A 17,370-nucleotide genomic window follows, 5' to 3' on the forward strand; every position below is an offset into this window, starting at 1 on the left:
CATTTGAAAAGCTCCTGTCACAGCCATCCTGCACGGTACACCTGCAGATTTCAAAAAGCCTTACTCGCGCGCTCAAACGAGTGTTTGGAATAATAGCGAGGAGAGCATCACCAACGGATTTTTTCGGAAATATTACGGTTTCCCTCACATCTCATAGCTAGCTCTCTAACGTTAGCTACATTTACCCATTTTTTTTCAGAGAAACATTGAAGAAACGGTAGTTATATATAGAAGATACAAACGAAAATGTCTTGAATTCAACATCTGGTACGTTTTTATGATGAAGATAGATTACATTAGCTAAAGAAAGCTAGTTAGCTAACTAAATTAGCTAACTAGCTAACGTTAGTAAAACAGATAAATCCTGGTTTTCTGGCGGATTTTTACAGATACCATACCAACTGTCCCTTAACAATGGGTTTCGAGGAAATGTACAATATCAAGGAGGAATGCCCGACAACCGTTTTGAAAAAAAATGAGGTCACCATCATTTCTCCGAAACAGAACATTGTACGAATATGGAATTTATTCATCGCCCTAACATCGTTGGTGGCTGTGACAGTGTCTTTATTTGAGGTAGGCTATGTTCTTCCTTGTAAAATATTTATGTAGCTATGTTGCTGTCAGTATGGAGCACTACTGTTATATTGGATCACTCAAATATGGTATCCTTCCGCGCGACAGGCCACATTTAGAGTAAGGATTTCAGATCAGTCCAGTGTATGGGTTAGTGCTGCGGCTGACTCCCTTAAATACTTCCACCTCTTAATTTTCCCGGGTTATTCCAGAGAGTATTTGCTTAGTAAGAGCTTGATGTTAAGAGTGTACAAACGCAGAAGTATACCCGCAGCTATTCAATAGCTTGGAGCAGTTAGCTAGCTAGCCTCTCCATCAGGGTGCTCTGCTGTCCCCCCCCACTCGGTTTGGCTCATGCCAGCTATCTCGTTTGGGTTTTGTCCCTGTTTTTATTACTTGTGACAGTGTACAAACCTTGGCGATACTCTGTTTTGTCGACCAGTATTGCGGCGCTGAGGGGTTGTCTGTGTGACTTGTCTGTTCACTGTTCCCTTGGAAACTCACATCTCAGCTGTATTACACTAAGGGTTTGTGTGTAGTTGTGTGTACTATAGTTCTGTTGCACTTATTTACAGTACAGACAGTAACTCTCCTGGTTTTCCTTGGAAATGTACTTTTCAGATATATACACTGCGGCATTGTACAGTGTGTAGCTGAGTTTAGTATGTTTTTTTTGTTGCTCTACTTTACAGTACAGACGTAACTATAGTAGTTTCCATTAAACTCACATTACAGCTCTATTACACTTCTGTTTGTCACACAGTGCGTTGCTGGGTTGGTGCGCAATAGTTTTTCTGTTACACTACTTTACAGTACATACAGTAACTATGCTAGCTAGTTTCACTTGGAAACTCACAGCTCATATCTATTACACTGAGGATTTCAGTGTATATCTGGGTTAGCTATTATTATCTGACCCTGCTGGTCATCTATGAGAGGACTTGCCACCCCTCAGAGCCTGGTTCCTCTCTAGGTTTCTTCTTAGGTTCAAGCCTTTCTAGGGAGTTGTTTTCTATCCACCATGCTTCTATATCTGCATTGCTTGCTGTTTGGGGTTTTAGGCTGAGTTTCTGTATAGCACTTCGTGACATCGGCTGATGTAAAAATGTCTTTAGTAATACATTTGATTGATTGATTGAGCTATAGTTCTCTTACACTACTTTACAGTACAGACAGTAACTATCCTAGTTTCCCTTAGAAACTCACATAACAGCTAGATGACACTACTGGTCATACGCAGTGTGTATCTGGGGTTGCCATATGTTTCTGTTACACTGCCCTTTTCTTCACACAGAGAGAAATGTCAATTTCCAGTATGGCGTTTCGACCTTGAGAAATGCAAGGTGTCCCTGCCCACAGACTTAGACTGTGTCTAAGAAGGGTGACAGTCGGCAGTCATCCTGAGTGGCTTGTCGCTGGCATTGGCAGCTTCTCACAGGCCCAAAGGCCAAACTGAGAGCGGCAAGTGGAGTCCCCATGGGTACTGAACACAGTAATGGAAGGCTACAAACTCTATTTCTGGTGCCTTTTAATGTCTCAGGGTCTTCTGGTGTTGAAGCCCTGGTTGACTGAATGTTTCCGAATGAGTTCAGATGAAAAGTGTTTCAACCTACATCCTAACCCCTCGGGTTCTGTCTGACAGACACGTTAATCGGCCATTACAATTGTCCACATATGCTCCTCTTTCTGTTGCGGGTGAACTAGGGGCTTCCCTCAGTTTGTTGTGCACGGCTAAGGCAATGGACACTTACTTTTCACAGACAGAGCCAATACGAAAGCTTTATCAGTTTTCTTTTACTATGGTGAGAGAGTTCTGAAATCCTATCCTACCTCAACCATTTCTATCTTGGACGAGCCATGTCGGTGTTCGAGTAACTGTTGGCACTTTGTCTACTGATGGTGGCTTCACTGTTGGTTCCACTAGGCATTCTCCATCAGGCCACTTCAGTGATGGCCGGCATCCAAAACAACACAGACACAGTCAACTGTTGGTGCTGAGTGCATGTTTTGCTATCCCGCTCCTTCCTGATCAGAGTTCTCCGCAGAGAGCTGGTGTGCCCTGACGCTCTTTGATGGGTTGGGGTGCCATGTTCAGAGGAATGGCGTACACTGGAGCACGCCATGGAGTGGTCAACAATTCAATGTGTTGGAGCTCAGGGTGGTTCGCCTAGCTCTCCAACAGTTCCAGCCCAACCTAGTAGGACAGCATTTCCTGGTCCAATGTCTCAGGAGCTCTTGCCATGGGCCCAGAACTGCTTGGCATTACTGCAAGCAGCACATATCCCCGGGGTCCTGAACAATGCAGTGGACATGCTCTCGGACACCCTCAGGTGGTGCTCACTCACGATTGGCCGGCAACAAAGCTTTACGCGTTCCCACCATTTCCCCTGATCACAGCTACGCTAGACAGGGTCATCGTGATGGGCCACCAGTGCCATCACAGCAGCAAGATTTGTGACCTGTTGCCACAAGAAAAGGGCAACCAGTGAAGAACAAACACCACTGTAAATACAACCCATGTTTATGTTTATTTATTTTCCTTTTTGTACATAATATGACATTTGAAATGCCTTTTATTATTTTAGAACTTCTGTGAGTGTAATGTTTACTGTTCATTTTTGTTTATTTCACCTTTGTATATTATCTACTTCACTTGCTTTGGCAATGTTAACATGTTTCCCATGCCAATAAACCTTGAATTGAATTGCTCTTGATAGCTCCATTCTGGCCGAGACCACCAAAGTGGTCTGTTGTGCCTCCTTTCAGGGACCCCATAGCAGCTGCCCCTGAGGCCTGACCTGCTCTTTCTGGCTCTGGGTACACAGTGGCACCTGGACCCGCACCGCCTCCATCTTCGGGCTTGGCCTCTGAGAGGTGTTAGTGGACCAGTCTTCAGGACAATGTGGTGAACACATTGCGGAGCGTAATGGCTCCTTCTACCAATGTGTCATATCAAATGTGGTGGGGCATATTCTGTACCTGGTTGTGAGAGTCATATGTGCAATCGTTCTGACGGTTTTCACAGTTACTGCTCGATGTGGGCCGAGCAGGATCCACATTGAGAGTGTATCTAGCTGCTTTCTTGGCATGCCATGACGACGGCCATTGCTCTCCAAATTTATAAAGGGAAATCAACGTCTCTGTCCAGCAATGGTCCGCTCGGGCCCCTCATTCTTGCCGAAGGTCCTGTCTGATAGACATGTGAACCGGGCCCTTACATTTGTCCGCATATGCCTTTCTGCTGTGGGTGAGCTGGGTGTTTTTCCCCAAGTGTGCTGTGCCCGGTCAGGGCCCCATTACACAGACACAGGCAATACAGCAGTCTGATCGGTTTTTAGTTTGCTACTCTCACATTGAATTGTGGAAACTATTACTACAGCATATTGGCTGGCCAACGGCCACTGACCTCTTCTGTAGGGACGCATTCTACTAGAGGAGTAGCTACATCGTGGGCCCTGCTCCGAGGAGTTCTTCTCAGTGACATTTGCGCCTCGGCCAGTTGGGCATCGTTTCTAGGTACTATCTAGTCAATGTGGGGCGGCAGGATAGCCTAGTGGTTAGAGCGTTGGACTAGCAGCCGAAAGGTTGCAAGTTCGAATCCCCGAGCTGACAAGGTAAAAATCTGTCGTTCTACCCCTGAACAAGGCAGTTAACCCACTGTTCCTAAGCCGTTATTGAAAATAGGAATTTGTTCTTAACTGACTTGCCCAGTTAAATAAAGGTAAAAAAAAAAAAATGTTGCTGGTTGTTACTTCTGCTGATTGGGGATGGAGGGACACTGCAACTATGACTGCCCTGAGCTCAGCCCTACCTGGTTATGTGCACTATTGGATCAATCCAATCCTCTTTGTCTGTGATCTACGTAAAAATAAGTAGTAGTAGAGTTGTAGTGCGAAGAAGTAGAACTAGTGCGGTGGCAGCTATTTAAGGGGCTCAGCCTCAGCCTCAGCACTACCCAGTACATGGGACTAATCTGAAATCCTTATTTGGAATGTATTCTGCCGCACGGAAGGATACCATATTGGAGTGATCCAATAGGCCACATAACCGTGGGTATATACGTATCCTTCATTTAAGTCTACCACAGTACGAGTCATAATAAAAACCTAGTGGTCAAACACGAAAATGGTACCAATCGTTTTTCGACCATTCATTTTATCCATAGTGGATTTTAGAATTTTAGTGCTCTGTTTTGTGTAGGCTTACCCAGGTGTGAAGTTTTGATAACTGTGTAAATCTCTCTCGGACAAGGTGACTTTTATTATCAATATAATCGCCTGTTTTACCCACACCAAAATTAAATGCTAATTAGCTGATAATGTGGCTATCATACAGAACTACAAATGCCTGTCTCAAGCTTCACATCACTGACCAGTGCCATGATGATCAGGATGAGACTGCCGAATCGAGGCAAAGGTAAGAATATCTGGATTAACTATCTAATGTTAGCTACATTTTGTAATTATTAAATTGGCTAAAGTTGTTTAAATTGACAATTCTGTTAACTGTCTTGGGCAATTTTTCTATTGAAAATGCCTGTTATTTAGCTAGCTAGCTCATGGTTAGCAAGTTAGCAACATTAGCCTGGCTAGATGGCTACATAAACAGTCTATTTGTCCAGCCATTTAAATGCATGAAAAATTCATAAAAACAAGTTTAGCTTTCTTTGGCTTTTATAAACCAACATTGTAGCTTGCTAGTTAACTAGCTAGCTAACTTATATGGTGAAGCTAGGGCTAGGCATTCTTGATAATTCTTGATAGTATTTGATATATAACGCATGCTCCACTCTCAAGTTGAAGCTGAACTTGTTGACTGATGCCATGGCGGCGGCTGCTAAGAAGAAGACTGCAGCCATGGCAGCACTGGTACACACCTGCCCTGTCTGGAGAGTAGTATTGGTTGGTACTGTATGTGCCTTTAGGTTCCTCTCCATGTGTAGGCTATTGTACTGGCCTGTGTGGTACAGTCTTTCATATGTGTAGTAGTTTGTTGCATCATATTGCTTAGTTTGTCATTTTTGTCTACTTTGAATTCAATCTAAGCCATAGATTGTTTACTTCCTCCATTTTGTACTTGACCTTTATAGATGCAGACCAGAAGACATTCAAGCAGCACTTTGAGAGTAAGTCTCCAATGGTCCCAGTACTGGTTGATGTGAAGGTCTAAGTGACCACACACACTCAAATGGACCTACATTCTAACATTCTTTCATCGTTCACACACAGTAGACATTGTAAACCACCATGTTGTCAACAAAATGCTGTCCTCAATGCTTAAGTTGTATTGTCTATGGCTCAATTTGTGGAAATGCTGTGATCAATCATAATTTTTAATGTTGTGATTCACAGACACACAATGACCACGATTTGAATGCTGCAACAGACGGCTTAACGTCAAGGGACACGCCTGCACCCCGAGTATGACTGGACATGGGCCGGATATTTGTGACATCGACCTAAAAGGGGTGCAGAAAGCACACCCTATTTTATTTTTATTCCATGACCGACTATCTCTCTAGCTGCCTCTTATTTCACACTATGCCCTATGGTCCCTCAACTTCGGACACTATAAACCTCTATAAACCTACCCTACCTTCACCCATTTTGCCTATGCTGCTTTCTTCACTTGTTCTTCTCCTGATTTGATAACATCTAGACTCACTAACAATTTTAAGTGTTGCGGTGTACTGTTTTTGCTACCTTTTTCTCACCTGTGTAACGATGTCCGGCTTATTCTGGGGTTAAGACTGAATACAGTGGTAAATGTGCTGCTTACAATTGACAGCAGCAACATGGACCTGTTAAATTGACCAGAAGGGTGTTGATATATCTTTAGGCATGGCTTCCTTGTTTTAAGTCTGTGAAATGTGTTTCTCATTCTGCTGGAGTTGACCTAGTATTTTATATAAAAACCTACCTCACGCATCCAGTTTTTCCATTTGTAACTCGCCCACCAAAAACACAATATGCTGTTTTACATGTGTTATTTGTGCTGGTCTAATTCCTAAACTGGAAAAGCAGAAGAATCTGTGCGCTATTGGATAGTAATAACAGTTCATATGGTGCTCATCAATGTCACAGGTTTGTGGTATTGATTAATAAATCATTGAATGAATACTTAAATTCAGATGTTTATATGTTATGTATAAAAGGCATATGTATGCATTGTTTACTATTTTGATTTCTTTAAAACAATGTAATTGTTGGAGTGCAGGTGTTTGACTTGATTGATGGGTGACTAGGTGCATTCTTGTCAAATAAATATGCTTAATTTATTCATGATTATGGATACATTCTGCAATGAGTTACTCTGGCATTGAATCTGCAACAGAACATGTCAACAAGTTAGTTCTGAATTGCTTTAATACAGTGGTGCCTTCTGACACCATGAATTGAAATAGATTTCACCTGGTTCATATAGTTGCCAGAAATTATAAGCGATTAAATAAAGACCTCCACCGGCTAAAGGAGAAGAGGATCTGGTAAAATAAGGGTGTCGCTAATATCATGTAGGTAGGTAGCAAGCTAACTATATAGCTTCTTTGCAGAAAACTTACCTAGTATTCATGGCACATTATACATATAGTATTCTGTACAAGACAAGACCAAATGCCTAAAAAAAATATGGGACTGTACATTAAAGTGTTCAATATTTCATTTTGGATCAAATCAAATGTATTTATAAAACCCTTCTTACATCAACTGATATCTCAAAGTGCTGTACAGAATACCCAGCCTAAAACCCCCAACAGCAAGCAATGCATGTGTAGAAAGAAGCACGGTGGCTAGGAAAAACTCCCTAGAAAGGGAGTCAAGGTAGCTAGTAGCTAGCTAGCTGACAGTAAAGCTGTCAGCTAGAGGTGACGTGCAGGATTTGTAGTCTTCCATGATGTCTACTTTTATGCTAATATATACTGAACAAAAATATAAATGCAACATGCAACAATTTCAACTATTTTACTGAGTTACAGTTCATATAAGGGGTGGATCCATGGGTGGTCCTTGGAGGGCATAGGCCCACACACTTGGGAGCCAGGCCCAGCCAATTAGTTTTTCCCCACAAAAGGGCCATGACAGACAGAAATACTCTTCAGTGTCATCAGCTGTACGGGTGTCTGGTCTCAGACGATCCCGCAGGTGAAGAAGCCGCATGTGGAGGTCCTGGGCTGGAGTGGTTACACGTGATCTGCGGTTGTGAGGCCAGTTGGACGTATCATGTTAAATTCTCTAAAATTACGTTGGAAGCGGCTTATGGTAAAGAAATTAACATTCAGTTCTCTGGCAACATCTCTGGTGGACATTCCTGCAGTCGGCATGCCAATTGCACGATCCCTCAAAACTTGAGATATCTGTGGCATAGTGTTGTGTGACAAAACTGCACATTTTAGAGTGGCCTTTTATTGTCCCCAGAACAAAGTGCACCTGTGTAATGATCATGCTGTTTAATAAGCTTCTTGATATTCCACTCCTATCAGATGGATGGACTATTAAGTATATTAAAATACTGGGTGTACTGGCCCTTTAAATAGCAGTCATTTCTACCACATAAATATGACAAAAATTATATTTACTTAACATTTCTAAAAACTAAATTATACTATATTCAAATTATGGTAAATCAGCTTTTTAGTTCTAGTGTGGGTTGTCCTTTGAAAAGAAAAGCTGCAGATTATTATTTAAGGGAAAATATATATATTTTGGTTTGACAGAATATGCAAATTTACTGTAATTGTGCTAAAATATCATTATTTCTTTATAATATTATATACATGTCTAATGATGTTTTGATAAGAATTAAATTGATATTTTGCTGGAGAAATGTAACCACTCTCAAATTCATAGACAGCGCTATGGATGCAAGGACTAACGATCCATGACATCAAAATTCTAGTTTTAACCATGAGGCCACACAGGGTACTTTGTTAACAAATAGAGAAAAAAACAAGCTATAGCCTATTTTGGGTTCTGATGGGTTACGACAGTTAAACTAAGATAATGAGGCATAAGTTATATTCGTCAAGAATCAATGGGTACATATCATTCATTTATAAGTCCAAAAATAGATGTAGCAACTGCAGATTGCCCCTTTAAATCTGACTTTGTAGTGTTGTAGCACAGCACTTGCCCTGGTCACTAGCTACCGTTATTCTAGCTAGCTACACACATTAAAAGCAAGGTAACATTGAGCCCCACAGTGGACGGGTCATAAAATACCCATAAAACCTAACGTCAAACACGGAAATAGTTCCAATAGTAATAGCACAAAGTGCACCTGTGTAATGATCATGCTGTTTAATAAGCTTCTTGATATTCCACTCCTATCAGATGGATGGACTATCTTGGCAAAGGAGAAATACTCACTAACAGGGATGTAAACAAATGTGTGCACAAAATTTGAGAGAAATAAGCTTTTTGTGCGCATGGAAAATTTCTGTGATCTTTCATTTCAGCTCATGAGACATGGGACCAACACTTTACATGTTGTGTTTATATTTTCGTTCAGTATATATATATATAAGTCACCTTGTCCTAGAGAGATTTACACAGTTATCAAAAGGTCACGTCAGGGTAAGCCTACACGAAACACATTCTAAAATCCACAAAGGACAAAATGAATGGTGAAAAAACTATTGGAACTATTTCCGTGTTTGACGTTAGGTTTTATGGGTATTTTATGACCCGTCCACTGTGGGGCTCAATGTTACCTTGCTTTTAATGTGTGTAGCTAGCTAGAATAACGGTAGCTAGTGACCAGGGCAAGTGCTGTGCTACAACACTACAAAGTCAGATTTAAAGGGGCAATCTGCAGTTGCTACATCTATTTTTGGACTTATAAATGAATGATATGTACCCATTGATTCTTGACGAATATAACTTATGCCTCATTATCTTAGTTTAACTGTCGTAACCCATCAGAACCCAAAATAGGCTATAGCTTGTTTTTTTCTCTATTTGTTAACAAAGTACCCTGTGTGGCCTCATGGTTAAAACTAGAATTTTGATGTCATGGATCGTTAGTCCTTGCATCCATAGCGCTGTCTATGAATTTGAGAGTGGTTACATTTCTCCAGCAAAATATCAATTTAATTCTTATCAAAACATCATTAGACATGTATATAATATTATAAAGAAATAATGATATTTTAGCACAATTACAGTAAATTTGCATATTCTGTCAAACCAAAATATATATATTTTCCCTTAAATAATAATCTGCAGCTTTTCTTTTCAAAGGACAACCCACACTAGAACTAAAAAGCTGATTTACCATAATTTGAATATAGTATAATTTAGTTTTTAGAAATGTTAAGTAAATATAATTTTTGTCATATTTATGTGGTAGAAATGACTGCTATTTAAAGGGCCAGTACACCCAGTATTTTAATATACTTAATTTTATCGACAAAAGTGATCCATTCATTGATCCTGAGAGAAAATGACAAAAAATACGGTTTCGTTTTCTTTATTTACTTACCTCACATCCAGCATTAGCATCGCTACTAGAGAATCAATAGGTGTGTTAGGGCTTATGGTAGGATACCTAGAAAAGCATGCCCAAATCCTCCAAGTCTCTTTAAATCAAATGTTATAGCAAACCAAATACCATAATAAGTTGCACATATAGAATATTGGAGTATATTATAGGAATTATATAATATTTCCTGTAAAATAAAATAAAAATCTGAGAATACACACCAATACAGCACTATGTGTACATATAGATGGGTAGCTGGTTTCTGTATTACAGTTCTACTAAGTATTCATTCCACTGAAAGACTTTTATGAGCTGTTTTGAATGCAACTAAGCATATATGTAAGGTAATATTGATTGTAAAAAAAAATATATATATACAGTGGGGAGAACAAGTATTTGATACACTGCCGATTTTGCAGGTTTTCCTACTTACAAAGCATGTAGATGTCTGTCATTTTTATCATAGGTACACTTCAACTGTGAGAGACGGAATCTAAAACAAAAATCCAGAAAATCACATTGTATGATTTTTAAGTAATTAATTAGCATTTTATTGCATGACATAAGTATTTGATACATCAGAAAAGCAGAACTTAATATTTAGTACAGAAACCTTTGTTTGCAATTACAGAGATCATACGTTTCCTGTAGTTCTTGACCAGGTTTGCACACACTGCAGCAGGGATTTTGGCCCACTCCTCCATACAGACCTTCTCCAGATCCTTCAGGTTTCGGGGCTGTCGCTGGGCAATACGGACTTTCAGCTCCCTCCAAAGATTTTCTATTGGGTTCAGGGCTGGAGACTGGCTAGGCCACTCCGGGACCTTGAGATGCTTCTTACGGAGCCACTCCTTAGTTGCCCTGGCTGTGTGTTTCGGGTCGTTGTCATGCTGGAAGACCCAGCCACGACCCATCTTCAATGCTCTTACTGAGGGAAGGAGGTTGTTGGCCAAGATCTCGCGATACATGGCCCCATCCATCCTCCCCTCAATACGGTGCAGTCGTCCTGTCCCCTTTGCAGAAAAGCATCCCCAAAGAATGATGTTTCCACCTCCATGCTTCACGATTGGGATGGTGTTCTTGGGGCTGTACTCATCCTTCTTCTTCCTCCAAACACGGCAAGTGGAGTTTAGACCAAAAAGCTCTATTTTTGTCTCATCAGACCACATGACCTTCTCCCATTCCTCCTCTGGATCATCCAGATGGTCATTGGCAAACTTCAGACGGGCCTGGACATGCGCTGGCTTGAGCAGGGGGACCTTGCGTGCGCTGCAGTATTTTAATCCATGACGGCGTAATGTGTTACTAATGGTTTTCTTTGAGACTGTGGTCCCAGCTCTCTTCAGGTCATTGACCAGGTCCTGTCGTGTAGTTCTGGGCTGATCCCTCACCTTCCTCATGATCATTGATGCCCCACGAGGTGAGATCTTGCATGGAGCCCCAGACCGAGGGTGATTGACCGTCATCTTGAACTTCTTCCATTTTCTAATAATTGCGCCAACAGTTGTTGCCTTCTCACCAAGCTGCTTGCCTATTGTCCTGTAGCCCATCCCAGCCTTGTGCAGGTCTACAATTTTATCCCTGATGTCCTTACACAGCTTTCTGGTCTTGGCCATTGTGGAGAGGTTGGAGTCTGTTTGATTGAGTGTGTGGACAGGTGTCTTTTATACAGGTAATGAGTTCAAACAGGTGCAGTTAATACAGGTAATGAGTGGAGAACAGGAGGGCTTCTTAAAGTAAAACTAACAGGTCTGTGAGAGCCGGAATTCTTACTGGTTGGTAGGTGATCAAATACTTATGTCATGCAATAAAATGCAAATTAATTACTTAAAAATCATACAATGTGATTTTCTGGATTTTTGTTTTAGATTCCGCCTCTCACAGTTGAAGTGTACCTATGATAAAAATTACAGACCTCTACATGCTTTGTAAGTAGGAAAACCTGCAAAATCGGCAGTGTATCAAATACTTGTTCTCCCCACTGTATATGCACTATATCATTTAAAAAAAAAAACTGATATATCATATAAGGCCGTGTTTTGCACTAGATTGCAGGAAATGGCATTTATAAGTGTTCAAAAATCTCTGAGTCCAAAGGAGGGCGCCTCCCCCCAGCCGTACTCAGAAGCACCACCTTGTTAAAACATCCATTGGCGGATTTTTATATGCGCTAAAATAAGATTACTTTGGTTTTGTACACAGCCATATGATATGTGGTATAGAAAAGTACAATCTTAGGCGAATACATAGCTACACAGCTATATCTCTGCAGATGATCTGTCTATCTGGTCAAAATCACGGATACAGGTCCCCCTCCAGCTAACCTTTTTGCTTTGTTTTTAGCTGTTCTTCAACTCCGCTATCCCTGTCGTTGTTGGGATAAGATACTGCCTGGATGTGATCTTCCTGTTGAACATCATCTCACGCTTTTACATTGGATATGAAAGTAATGGTGTCGTCATAATCGATTCTAAACCAGTGCAGAGAAAATATCTCCAAACATGGTTTATCATGGACCTGTTGGCTGTTCTTCCCTTTGAGACTCTGAGATACGCCTCGCCTGAATTGCATTTTATGCATATCAATCGATGTCTAAGAGTCTTACGGCTGTTTGACATAATATGTAAGTTTCTTGATTTCATTTGATTGTTTTATTGTACAATAGTGATGACATTAATCAATACTGTATTTGTAAACCACCTAAAGTTAAAAAATAAATAAATAATGGTACATGTTAATGATTAACATAATGACAACAAGATAAAATTATAGAATTCTATTTACTGTGGCAAAAAAACGGTTAGCTTAATTTATATTGTAAAAATTCTTCCAAAACTGCCAATTAATCTAATCTTAACCTGTATATAATGTCTCATATTGTTTCAATTAAGCGTCCTTTGGAAAAGAACCTGACACCAACAAGATACATGTTGCAGTCCTGAATTCCTTTTCTATTGTTGTCCTCTGTGTTCAAGTCTCTGCGTGTGCCTGGTGAGTTGGTCTTTTAGTCAAAATTACATGGTCCTTCAAACCACCCACCATTCAAAGGCCCCTTTACAAGTAAGACTATGACATGTTTTTTCCTTCAGTCTCAAGATGAAAGATAAAATACTTGTATTTTAAAGTTGAATTCCTTATTATCTTCTTTATTTTTGCATACTAGGTACAATCAGGCGTGTATAGCTGCTCATGGTGGCCATCCAAGGGAGTGTCCAAAAGAGGAGAACTGGTTACAGCTGTTGCCAGAGTGTACGTTTTAGAGTTTTCTTCTTTGCAAAATTAGGTAGTTAGCTAGGTACTGTATGTATGTAGAGTAGGGCTCTACAGTGCAACCATTTTACTCACATAAATATTTTGCTGTGCGACCTGTAATTTACATCTAGGGGGGGGGGGGGGGGGAAGAGTCAGCATAGAGCCCTGATGTAGAGCAAAACATTCTCTAATGACTGGAAACAGAGATGGGATTTGTTTCATAAGTGTTGACCAACGATGTAATCCCATCATTGGTGTTGATAAACATGTTAACAACACTAAGATGTTAATAAATGTATCATTGTAGGTGCATGTATGAATGAGTCACTGTTATGTATTGAATTCAATGTTTTTTCTTGAAGTTTCAACCAATTTGACTGGAGTAACAGATTTTGAGTTTTACGCCACGTCACTATACTGGTCTGCAATAACTCTATGTTCTGTGGGGTAAGTAAGTTGCTCTTTAGTGGGTTTAAATATATATATTTTTTACCAGTACCACTTGGATATAGTGAGCAATGTTAGACAAAGGCTATTAAACATCACAAAATAACCATCTGGGCTACCTATAACCACATGGATGCTTTGTGACGTTCTCCATACATTTGTGTTCCTCTGTTATTTGCATTAGTTTGTTTTTGACGGGCACATGTGTTTTGTATTGAATGCTTTAGAATACTGGTAATTTTTCATAAAGAACTGAAAGTATAATAATATTTAGATTTTCTTAGCTATGGAGACATACATGCTAAGAAGATCCCGGAGGTTATGGTTGCCTCACTGGTAATGGTGGTTGGTTTATTTGCCTTCATTGGAGTCATCGCGACTGGAATGAGCTCCATCATTAGCAATCTGGATGCCCGGAGAGGAAGGTTCTGCCATCGAATGGAGTCCATTTGTCTTCATATGGTATATCTCAACACCCATTGACATAATTAAGTGATAATGCCCGAGAAGACGGTGTTTGGAGGATATATTGGCACGTGTGTTGTTAGGGCAAACCCTGTCAATATGTCCTCCAAACACCGGTTTCGAGGGCATTATCACTTTTATACAACGGGTTACCACAATATTCAAATAAAAATGGACATATTTTCATTAAAAATGTTATTTTGATTAACTTATTCATACTATTTTATCCTTCCACAAGATATAGTCCCGACACAAATCTAGGGTTGCTACGCAAGCCTGCTGGTCGTTCGTTCTATCGGTTCGGTTGCTAGAGACGTGACCCTGGTGTTCAGTCTTTTTGTTCTGTATCTATGGCAGTCGTTCTAAGTGTTCCATTGCCATACTGGCTGGCACCGTTCTTATCCCTTACTTGCTGGCTAGCCAACTATGGCTAACTTACAATCAAGCCAGAATAACAGCAAAGTAGATTCATTTTCATTTGTTTAAGCTGTTTTCTAAAGACATTTATTTGGATACATCCATAACAATGAGCTAATGAGGCGTGATTTCACCTGGCATAGAAAATGTGCTCACTCATCAGGACACTGTTGTTCAGAGGAGCTAGCCAACAACACAGCTAACACAGTCACTTCAAACTGAAGCTGGAAAGGCTGCAAACTAGCTGCAATACATTTTGTTTTATCTTTTTTCAATTGACATTTCTTTGTATATATCCCCCAAAAATTATGCCATCTGATTAATGATTTAGTCTGGCTGAGAAACGCTGCCTGAAGGTTTATACAAATCTCTGCTGTTGAAAACTAAATGTTAGTCTAAAAGACATGTAAGATAATGTCTAGATGCTTTTTATAGTGGAGATCAAGTTAATAAATTGCTTGGCTGGGCTGGTGAGACAGTGGATAGGCATTTTAACGTCATAGATTTAGCCGATGGTAACTTGTGGAATAGACACCGGCTAGAATCCAGTTTGAACCAATCTGCATTCAGGATTGGACCTACCCGTTGTATAAAAAAGTAATAATGGTGATAAATCGTCTTTTTCCAGAAACAAATGGGATTGCCAGAGGAAGTTCAAACATGGGTGCATAAATATTACTATTATCTGTGGACGCATCGCAAAGGCAGTATAATCGCTGGCCTACTGGATGACCTTCCTTTTGCGCTGCATTCAGAAATATCCTCTGCTTGTTACAAACCTCTGATGAAAAAGGTAAGATTTGTTTTAATGTGTACCTTGGTTTGGTCAGCCATGTATGATCCTTATAGTACTAAGATAAAGTCAAAGGCTTGAACTGTTGAGACAATGAGTATTCAATGTTTTGTATTCTCTTTCAGACAACCCTGTTTCATGATACCGAAGATGGCTTCAAAAGGGCTTTGTCACTTAAATTCAACACCTACACATACAGTCCTGGACAAATTTTGGCAAAGCCTGGAGAAATCAATCAAAATGCATACTACATTGAACACGGAGTGGTGCAGGTACATTTAGTTTTATCTATGAATATCAGCAGTCATCACTTTGATGCCATCATAATGAATAATAGTTTTTCATTCAACATGATTAAACTAGTTAGTACAAAACTTTAATCGATCATCCAAGTCTTTACCAAACTAAAGTGAAAATGTATAGTCCTATGCTGTAAACATTGAGTGTCCAACCAAATTTAGATTTCCATATTTCAAAATTAATTCATTAAAAAATTGCTTCCGTTTACAAATTATTATGCCCTCCTTACAGGTATTAGGAGATAATTATTGTGACAAAGTTGCCCGTTTGCTACCTGGATCGTTAATTGGAGAGGTATGGCAAAGAGCATCACGTCTGTTTTGATATTTTGAAATATTTATTTAAAAATATAAAGCTATTCCATGGGCTTATGCATCACGTGTGTGTAAAATATGATTATTGTCCTTCAAGGCTTATCTGATGTACAGAATTCCGAGAAACACTACGATTTGTGCAGCAACATTGTGTGAAATTTGTGTGTTGGAACGAAGTGATCTTCTTGCATTGTTTGCGGATTACCCAGAAGGTAGGTATAGTTTTTTTAAATCACATTTTGATAGAACATATTGTTTAATGTAGTGTACATCCCTTGAAATCCTTTCTTTGAAATATGTATTTTATGTGACATTACAAATACTGTCATATTTCAAAATATAATATCTTCCAACAGCTGGTTTGAAGATAGCAAGAACAGCTCAAAAACGGCTGCATAATGTTAAGCATCCTATTAGGGAAGCCTTTGCTCTAGGAGTGGCATCGAACCCCCAGAATGTGGTTTTTCAGAAGGATTTAAGTGTAAATCTGTTGGTAAGTATGAGTTCTATCACAAGCCATTTCATCCAGTGTTCATGCTTCAGTGATGAACAGTACCAGTCAAAAGTTTGGACACCTACTCATTCAAGGGTTTTTCTTTATTTTAACTATTTTCTACATTGTAGAATAATAGTGAAGATGTCAAAACCATGAAATAACACATATGGAATCATATAGTAATGTTAGCAGTTGATGTTATTCTTTCATTTTACCTTTATTTAACTAAGCAAGTCAGTTAAGAACAAATTCTTATTTTCAATGACGCCTAGGAACAGTTAACCACTGCCTTGTTCAGGGGCAAATGACAGATTTTTGCCTTGTCAGCTCAGGGATTTAATATTGCAACCTTGCGGTTACAAGTCCAACGCTCTAACCAATAGGCTACCTGCCGCCACTTAATAACACAGACCCCAAAGCAAATCACAATATGTAAATAGGGTTATTCAAAGAGGATAAATCATAGATGTTATGCTGAGAGGTAGATGGTAGATGGTCGTTCCTTCCCTGTCCTCAGTGATTCTGTCCTGTGATTCTCCTGTGGTTCTCGCCACAGAACAAAGGGACAGAATGTAGTTTTATAACCCAGCCCTAGCCTGTGATTGACCAATTACAATTCCTTGCAATAAAACTGCCAATGGCCAAATAACAAGTATCCTATTTCAGGTTGGACCAATAAGCACGTGCCACACGTAGAGCTATAAGTTCAGGACTGACAGTCCTAACAGATGTTGAACTGAAAACCAACTATTTCCATTGATAATTCCCTATTGACCGTTAGTACTCTATTGACCTCTCGTCCTCTGCGTTGTGTATTTATCTTTGAAATATTC

The 17,370-nt window shown here is 39.8% G+C and overlaps 1 protein-coding gene across 2 annotated transcripts in view; it reads left to right on the forward strand.

Annotated features, from left to right (window-relative positions):
* Positions 1 to 5: 5 nt before the first annotated feature.
* Positions 6 to 17,370, forward strand: part of cngk (cyclic nucleotide-gated potassium channel) — a 34,976-nt gene continuing 17,611 nt past the window's right edge. The window contains exons 1-11 of one of the 2 annotated variants that reach the window (XM_071339651.1): positions 6 to 576; positions 12,397 to 12,676; positions 12,945 to 13,044; positions 13,217 to 13,302; positions 13,668 to 13,752; positions 14,037 to 14,214; positions 15,263 to 15,427; positions 15,553 to 15,699; positions 15,959 to 16,021; positions 16,139 to 16,253; positions 16,398 to 16,534. In XM_071339651.1, coding sequence (XP_071195752.1) covers positions 415 to 576; positions 12,397 to 12,676; positions 12,945 to 13,044; positions 13,217 to 13,302; positions 13,668 to 13,752; positions 14,037 to 14,214; positions 15,263 to 15,427; positions 15,553 to 15,699; positions 15,959 to 16,021; positions 16,139 to 16,253; positions 16,398 to 16,534 — 1,518 coding nt within the window. In that variant the 5' untranslated portion in view covers positions 6 to 414. Of the gene's footprint in view, positions 577 to 12,396; positions 12,677 to 12,944; positions 13,045 to 13,216; positions 13,303 to 13,667; positions 13,753 to 14,036; positions 14,215 to 15,262; positions 15,428 to 15,552; positions 15,700 to 15,958; positions 16,022 to 16,138; positions 16,254 to 16,397; positions 16,535 to 17,370 lie in introns of those variants that run through there. The other variant, XM_071339652.1, reaches the window with a different exon arrangement.

Source organism: Salvelinus alpinus, chromosome 13 (genome assembly GCF_045679555.1).
Source record: "Salvelinus alpinus chromosome 13, SLU_Salpinus.1, whole genome shotgun sequence".
Taxonomy (NCBI): domain Eukaryota; kingdom Metazoa; phylum Chordata; class Actinopteri; order Salmoniformes; family Salmonidae; genus Salvelinus; species Salvelinus alpinus.